General features: G+C 30.8%; 1 protein-coding gene across 1 annotated transcript; it reads left to right on the top strand.

Moving 5' to 3' along the window:
* Positions 1 to 1,038: 1,038 nt before the first annotated feature.
* On the top strand, positions 1,039 to 4,720 carry LOC146898412 (small ribosomal subunit protein eS19z). Its single transcript, XM_085737457.1, has 4 exons — positions 1,039 to 1,188; positions 3,209 to 3,299; positions 3,422 to 3,605; positions 4,420 to 4,720. Exons 1-4 carry the CDS (start codon positions 1,105 to 1,107, stop codon positions 4,490 to 4,492), a joined length of 432 nt encoding a protein of 143 aa, XP_085593583.1. The 5' UTR covers positions 1,039 to 1,104; the 3' UTR covers positions 4,493 to 4,720.
* Positions 4,721 to 9,054: the final 4,334 nt, after the last annotated feature.

Raw genomic sequence — 9,054 nt, 5'->3', positions numbered from 1 at the left:
ATAAATCAAACATGTCGTAGATCCGATCATAATCATGTTCAATGTCTTGTTTGCTTCCGCTATTGATTCATAATTGTTGAACATGTTTTATGAAATCTTCTTTTATTAAGACCTAAATTTCCAACAGTCTCTGTATTATATTAATGATAACAATCACTTTATTTTTAATTTCAACCTCCCAGCCTAGTCTAGTACATCTTCTCGTTTATCAAACACATGTTTAGTATTAAATGCATTAGTTGTGTCTCTAAATAATTTGTTATTTTTAGGGATCTAAATAATTAGTTTTTATTGCATAATTGATGCATCTCTATATCCTATTAAAAAACACGATATTGTTAAAGACAAAAAAACCTACCAACCAAAGAACTTGGAATAAGTTTTCCGGTAGGTTTTTCAAAAATGTTATATCAAGTTTCCCAAAAATCTTAAACCAAACTAGAAAACTTTACCTTGTTTTCTAGGTTGACAACATTGGCTATCAAAAAGCTTAAATCAAGTTTTTCAAATTTTCTTCAAACTAGAACTTACCATAAAACATTATGTAGGAGTGAACTCATGCTAAATCCGAAAAGGTTGAAACTGAGAGTGAAAAATGAAATGATAAAATGTAAAATTGAAAAGGGGTAAAATTTCTATTTTAACGTGTTTGTAGGGGTAAAAGGTCAATAGTGGTAAAATCGACAATTTTCAAAATTAGAATGCTTAATGGGCCTGAACCTAATATTGCTTGAATGTTGTTGTTCTCACATCCATAGTTTCTTAGAAACACATGGAAATGATTAAAAAATCATAGTGGTAGTTATCTACCCCTGGCTTTAAAATAGAAAACCGAGGGCAGTTAACTATCGCTAAGTTTTTTTGGTTATTTCCATGTGTTTCCAAGAAATTATGGAGGTGAGAACAACAACTTTCATATTGCTCAATTGATGGGCCATATTATTCTTAAAAACAGCCCATATTAATCATAAGTTATTACATTCCAAAAAAAAAAAAATATCGATTACTAATAATGAACTTGTAACAAATTCAAAGAGCATATGAGAGTGAAACCCTAGTTGGCATTGCTGTGTAGCGGCGAAAACATCACCATTAGCATTAGCCATGGCTTCTTCAAAGACTGTGAAGGATGTTTCACCTCACGGATTTGTCAAGGCTTACTCAGCTCACCTCAAACGATCTGGCAAGGTATGATTTTCAATTTTTTTTTTTGTTGCAAAGATTTGAAATTTATTTTAAACCCATCAATTTTTCTTTGTTTTGTGAAATGGGTTTTTAATTTTTTTTATATTAACCCTTTTTTTGGTTTTTTAAGTTGAGTTTATAGTTAATTGTTGTGTTCTGTAGCTGAATCAAATGGTTAGATATTGTTGTTGTTTAAGATTTGTTATGGTTCTGTTACACTTAAATTAATTAATTAATCAATTAGTGTTGGATGTGAAGATAACTACTGTTGTAGGCTTAATGTATGTTTGGACTAGCTTATTTTAAGGAATTAATCAGTTTTTAATTATAGGTATTACTAGTGCTTTTGAAAATGAAATGTTATTTTTACATGAAAAATATGAACCAAACATGCCATTGATTATCGAAAATACAGGCAGTTTATGAAGCAAACATGCTATTAATAAATTGATTAATCAATTAATCAACTAGTTTTATAGGTTTAGGGCCTGTTTGGATTGGCTTATTTGAGTTTATCCACTGGCATAAGTTTTATGATACTTTTTTGGAGAATTTATGAAAACAGCTTATGACAATTTTCAAGTTTTTTTAAACGTATTTTCATAAGTTCTCCAATATAGCATATAGAAACAACTTATAACATTTACAAAAATAATTTAACGTTACATTATCTTTTGCTGTGAAAATAACTTATGCAAGCTTATACATAAGTTCTCATCATCATAGTGCTTGTGCCTGCATATAAGTTGTATATCTAAAAGGTCCTTAATGCATGTTTAGATTAGCTTGTAGTCAAGGAAATTATCAGTTGTTTATTGCGGCATACTAATAGTGCTTTTGAGAAAGAATTGTTATTTCCCCCTATGAAAAAAATTTGAAACAAACATGCTATTGACTATAGAAAATACAGACTGTTTTTTAAGGTGTTGTATACTAAGCATATATGCCTTTTGTGATTATTTCACTGACAGTTTGATGCTTGTTTTTGGGATTATTTTTGGAGAAAAATTGTTTTTGTTAAAAAATGTATGCAAGTAGGGCTGGCAATGAACCGAGCTAACTCGAACAAAGTTCGGAGTTCGACTCGACAATTAACTCGTTGAACTTGGTTCATGAACCAAATGAGCTGAACTTGAGCTGATAATTAAGTTCGTTAATTAAATGAGCTGAACTTGAGCTATATACAGTTCAGCTCGTTTGGTTCATGAATTAACTCGATAATATATAAGAGAAAAAATAAAAGCCAATTATAATAGTGTAACACAGAATGTTGATGCAATGGCAGTCTTTAAAGTGCAACTACCATTCTCCCCTAGTAATATTTATTTTTGAGGGACATTGGTATTATTATTTAGTTTTCTGGTACATATTATTCTTCCATATGGATATGAGTTATCATGTACTAGTCTGATAGAGACACAACGTTTTGGTAATCTTCGTTTTATTTTAGTTCAATCTTTGCCTTTTAAAAAAAAAAAAAATTGAAAGGCCAAAGATGTAGTTTTATTGAAAAATAAAAGATTTTTAAATTGTGTGATTTGAGCTAAAATTTTGAGCCTAACGAACCGAGTCGAGCTGAACCGAGTTGTTCGTGAATCTTAAACGAGCCGAACTCGAGCTCAAAAAAAAGTTCGTGTCGAACTCGAGTCGAGTTTCGTGCATAATGCAAGTATTTATTCCAAACTATGTTTGTCCACATGATTTTGGGAATTGGGTTGGCTTTCCGTGCTATGGATTTTGAAAAGCTAGCATGTTCGATTGTGTGTATACATTATAGCCTTATCAGATTTCGAGCGCAAAATTTCTGATTTAAAAAAAAAAAAAAAATAAAAACTAAATTTGCATTGACATCTGTACCGTTTGATGTTGATTGAAGAGTCCAAATGGGGCTTGCTGCTTGCAGCCACATTGCACGCATTCCGCATTGGTCGTCCCTTATTCGGTTTTGTTATTTGATTTAACAAGTTCATGATTAGTTTTGTGTACATTTTAATTTGAATTTTATTCTTTTGATTCTAAATAGTTGGAGCTGCCTGAGTGGACTGATCTTGTCAAAACTGCAAAATTCAAAGAATTGGCTCCCTATGATCCTGATTGGTATTATGTTAGAGCTGGTGAGATTTATTTCACTCATGAGTTTTCGCTGTAAATTTACTTAAACATGATACTTCTAATTCTTGGTATTTTGTTGCTGCTGGTAATTTTGCAATGATTTAATTTTTGTACTCAATTTCAGCTTCCATGGCAAGGAAGATCTACATAAGAGGCGGTCTTGGTGTTGGTTCATTCCAAAGGATTTATGGTGGGAGCCAGAGGAATGGAAGTCGCCCTCCACATTTTTGCAAGAGCAGTGGTGCTATTGCTCGTCACATTCTTCAACAGTTGGAGAACATGAACCTCATCGAGATGGATACCAAAGGGTAGAACTCTTTTTTCCTTTGCTCCGTTTTACTTAGCTCATAATGTCATTAAAACCTGCTTGAAAATTAATGCTAACATTGTGGTTTTTTTTTTTTCCTTTGAAGATATATCATTTATAGAATGATAGAATGTGAGTTACATAATAAAAGAGTAGATAAAATATCACAGGCCTAGTACTATTTCTCTCAACTGCTTATTGTGAAGTCCTAAAATCTAGTCTTCATACATAAAAGATAAGCTCTGTATCCCCGTGAGCATAGCTCAGTTGGTAGGGATAATGCATAATATATGCAAGGTCTGGGGTTCGAATCCTAGACACCACCAAAAAAAAAAAGATAAGCTCTGTTTTTTATTAATATTTTTTAAAAATACTGTTTGGTATGCGATCTTATACATAAAAGTTTTTTTTTAAATTATATAATCTAGCTTATGCGGTCGGTCTTATACATAAGCCCTCATCATGATACGCGCTTGTGCTATAAGTTGCAAATAAGCTGTTATCCAAACAGCTCTAAATCTACTTGAGCTTATACACCGTACAGTATTGTCTGTAGCAAGTTTAAAGAAATGCAAACCCAAAAAAGATGCAAACTTGATTTGCATCAAGGATTTTGATGTCTTTACAACTCCATTTTTTCTGAATATCAAGGATGGCAAAAGCTAGTTTAATAGTTACTCTAATTATTAGTATTGCTGTGATGTGAAATTATTGATTCTAATCATAGGTTATTATTTTTCTATTTTGCATTGTATTACTATCATTAAGCATCACACATTTGAAGGATTCATTTAAAATATATTTTTATATCCCAGTGGCAGGAAAATTACATCCAGTGGCCGGCGGGATCTCGACCAAGTGGCTGGACGGATTCTAGTTGCACCTTGATTTGTCAGCAAAAGCTTAATGAAACTTTTTATTTGGAGAAGTTTTGATGCCATATTATGCCTAAATTATGGTTTTAGCTACCTAATATCTTTTAAATTTGACATTAAATGTTTCTTTTAGTCATTTAGATTATATTTTCTTACATTTTAAGTTTTATTTTTCATTGAAGATTGTTCAATCTTCACTCTGGACATTATTGATCATTATCAATCTTCACCTTTGACATTATTTCTTTGCCTAATTACACGTTTTCGGATCACACAAAAGAGACATCAATTTAATTTTTGGACCACCAAGGAGACTTAACATTGCCATATTTGACCTAAATAATGTACAAGGTCAATTATAAATTGAACCTAACCTTCACCATATGCAACTTAACATTAGCCTGTTTATTTAGAAAATAGAAATTTAGAAAATAGAAACCATAATTGATTTAAATATGATAAATAGGGTATCTCAACATAGTTTCGAAGAATCTAACCCTTGTTCATCTTTCAAATGTAAGATCAACAACAACTTTGTCATGCATTGGAGCGAAACGCTTGATTTTTTTACATTTACAAGAGGCATTAAGGACACGCTAATGTGTTTCACCAGTGAAAGGGAAAGTTTAACAGTAAAGAGCAATTCTTATGGTAAAGTAGCATTGTCATCTATCAAAGCTCAAGCTTTATCATTTTTATTTTTTTAAGCAAAATCCAAGATCGATAATTATAATGACCATTTTGTGAAATTCTTTAATTACTTAATTCTTAATGTGTGTGTTCATTGCAATCTGTCACTTTTGTACTAAGAGACAACTTGTGCGGCAACTTTACAAAATGTGTAAGTTCGGAAGTTGCTTATGTGAGAGAGTCTTGGTGTAGAAGGGTGCAAATCTATCAAATTGAGGGAGTGCAATTAATTAAATATAGGAGTAGAGATAATTGGGGCAAATCTATCAAACTGAAGGAATTGTTTTTCGCAGCTACAACATGATGTTGTAACTGGTCTGGTCTGTTCGATTTTAAATCAGTGGCTGAGACCGTTTTACCGTATGAAATTGTGTTTGAAATCCGACCTGTTTGATCTAAAACCTAGAGTCGAGATCCACTAGAACATGTAACTACGTGAAACTCTACAACAAAAAATCCGAGTAGGTATGTCGCTGATTCCAACTATGTTGACACCCCAATTTACCACCAACAACGCTTTCAAAATATTATACATTTTTAAAAAAAATAATTCTAATTGTTAGACTATTTGAACAAAAAAGAAGAGTTGTAGTAATTCTTTTATGAACATGAAATGCTTCTTTGTTTTGGTACAAGAGCATAACATTTATTTTTTTTATTTGAATTACTAGAAAAATGCTCTTTTTTTTTTATCAAGTAAAAATGCTCTTTTTATAGGAAAATGAAAAAACATTCAAATCAAATATTTTATCTGGTCTTTATTATAAAATAAAGTTTACCTTTTCAATTTATTTAATAAATGATATATTTAATCTCTCATATATACTAAATATACTCCCTCTGTTCCTATATCTAAGTATCATTTTGACTAAAAATTTGTCTCTAAATATAAACCATTTTTTAAATTATTAGATGTATTTATTATTTTCTTTCCTAAACATACTTCTAATTAATACTATTAGTTTGTCTTAAAATATGAAAATTCAAATTTAATATACATACAAACAAATGACAATTTGATAATATTAACATACAAAATAATTACATTAATTGCACTGATAACTTTTTTAAAAAATGTAAAAGATGCTTACATGAATGAAGTTTATTTGATCTAACAAAAATACAAAAAAGGACGAGATCCATTTAATGTTGACGTAATGTCGTTGATGATTTTCTCGTGAGCTATTATATCACATGGCTGTCCTGATTTCTCTTGATTTTATGTACAAAGTGGGTCTACTGATTTTATTACTGGTGTGTAAATGATTGGGGTGCTATATGATTGCACTCATTATATTTACAATTTTCTTTTTGATAAAAAGACTTCATTTTCATTTTTTTTGTCAAGTAAGTTAGTGGTTAGATGCACAAATTTTTTAGATACATCTAATAATTAATGTATTTAATTTACAATGAAGACCGGATACATTAATTATTAAATGTATCTAAAAAAATAATTTTTTCTTATATATAAGACTGGAGGGAGTAATTAATAAAAAAAGCCACATAGGAGTGGTAGAATAGTGGTATGTCGGCAAGGATGTCAATGCATCACTACACCTAAATTAAATGGGTCCAATTAGTTTTGTTTTTTGCTTTCATATGTTAATGTTAGTCAAAGTTGATGGGGCAGCAGTAAGGTGACATAAAATTGGTGATATTATCCCCGTGAGCTTAGTTTAGTTGGTTGGAATATCGCATTTTATATGCAGGGGTCGGGGTTCGAACCCTGGACACTCCACTTCTCCACAATTAAATTGTGTGAGCTCTAGCCACTAGGCTACTTGACCCAAAAAAAAAATTGGTGATATTGATCAACCACAATATCACAAATGATTTCTCTCTCTCTCTCTCTCTCTCTCTCTCTCTCTCTCTCTCTCTCTCAAGAATTGTGACATTGTAATTGGTCAATGTCACCAATTCAATTAGATTAAACTCTCTTTTGATAATCAACACGAGGTTTTAGGGAATTCGACTATATATTGTATCATATTTCTATTCTAGTTTATAATAATACATTTATATATGCAAAAAATTAATGTGTACTAATAAAGCTTAAACTATTAAAAAAGTTTACAAATTTATATTTTAATTTAAAGTACAAAATATTATATAGTAATGAATAATATTATTCATATTACTTAAATAGGCCGGCCTAATAGGCTTAAGAGGCTTTTTAAGAGGCCTGTGGTCTGGCCTTTTAAGCTAAATAGGCTTTAAAAAAGCATAGGCCTTCTCTATTTAAGAAAAAAGTCTGGCCTGGCCTGGCCTATCGTAGGCTAGGCCGTAGGCCCTGTAGGTCGGCCTGACCTATTCCCATCCCTATATGTTATCCCAGTTGATGTGTCTAAATGTGGATTTGTTTACATGGAGTAGTTAAAATTTCACTTTTTATTTTCGTGAATTTAACTCTGTTGATGAAGATATTACATTATGTATGTAGGCTTGAAGTTCGAACTTCAAACACCCCACTTATTCTTCTTTAAAAAATGAATTCTAATAAATTAATTATTTTATTAAAAATAATCATTTTATAAGATAAACAAGTGAGATATCTAAAAACATCATTTTAGGATATAAGAGAGAAAATGGTGGGCGCCTAAAGAGCAAATCTTATTGTAAAGTAGCATTGTCATCTATCAAAGCTCAAGCTCGATAATTTTTATTTTTTTAAAAGCAAAATCCAAGATCGATAATTATAATGACCCCTTTGTGAAATTATTTAATTACTTAATTCTTAATGTGTGTGTTCATTGCAATTTGTCCCTGTTGTACTAGGAGACAACTTGTGCGGGCTTTAAAAAATGTGTAAGTTCGGAACTTGCTTATTTGAGAGAGTCTTACTGCAGAAGTGTGCAAATATATCAAGTTGAGAGTGTGCAATTAACTAAATATTGGATAATTGGGGCAAATCTATCAAACTGAAGGAATTAGTTTTTCGCAGCTACATCATGATGTTTTAACTGATCTGGTCTATTCGATTTTAAATCGGTGGCTGGAATTGTTTTACCGCATGAAATTGTGTTTGAAATCCGAAATGTTCCATCTAAAACTTAGAGTCAATATCCACTAGAACATGTAACTACGTGAAACTTTGCAGCAAAGAATCCAAGTAGGTGTGTCGTTGATTCCAACTGTATTGACACCCCAATGTACCGCCAACAACACTTTCAAAAATATTATTCACTTTAAAAAAATGAATTCTAAACGCTAGACTACTTGACCAAAAAAGAAGAAGTGTAGTCATTCTTTTACGAACATGATATGTTTTTTTTTTTTTTTTGACAAAATATGTTTCTTTGTTTTGGTACAAGAGCATAACATGTATTTTTTATTTTAATTACAAGAAAAATGCTCATTTTATAGGCAAATAAAAAACATTCAAATCAAATACTTTATCTGGTCTCTATTGTAAAGTAAAGTTTACTTTTTAAATTTATATAATAAACAATATATTTAATCTTTAATATAGACTAAATACATTATTTATTAAATGAATTTAAAAAGTAAACTTTTCTCATAGATTATGGAGTTGTATATCTTTGTGAAATGAGGTCTATTTGATATACCAAAATAAACAAAAAAGGATGTGAATGTGATCCATTTTGATGTTATCGTTGCTGATTTTCTCGTGAGCTATATCATATGGTTGGTCCTGTTTTCTCTTGATTTTATGTACAAAGTGGGTCTGGTGATGATTAATGAAATTCATGCATGTGCTTTTATTACTGTTGTTTTTATTCTTAAAAAAAAATTACTGTTGTTTTTATGTGCAGTGTACCCGGTGTCAATGATGGGGGGGCTATATGATTGCACTCATTATAATTACAATTTTTCTTTTTGACAAAAAGACTTCATTTTCATTTGTGCTATATATAGGAGAAT

The sequence above is a fragment of the Medicago sativa genome, chromosome 8 (assembly GCF_051527215.1).
Source record: "Medicago sativa cultivar Bolivia chromosome 8, Bolivia_mono, whole genome shotgun sequence".
In the NCBI taxonomy this organism is placed as follows: Eukaryota; Viridiplantae; Streptophyta; class Magnoliopsida; order Fabales; family Fabaceae; genus Medicago; species Medicago sativa.
This window is presented reverse-complemented; position numbering and strand designations above follow the sequence as displayed.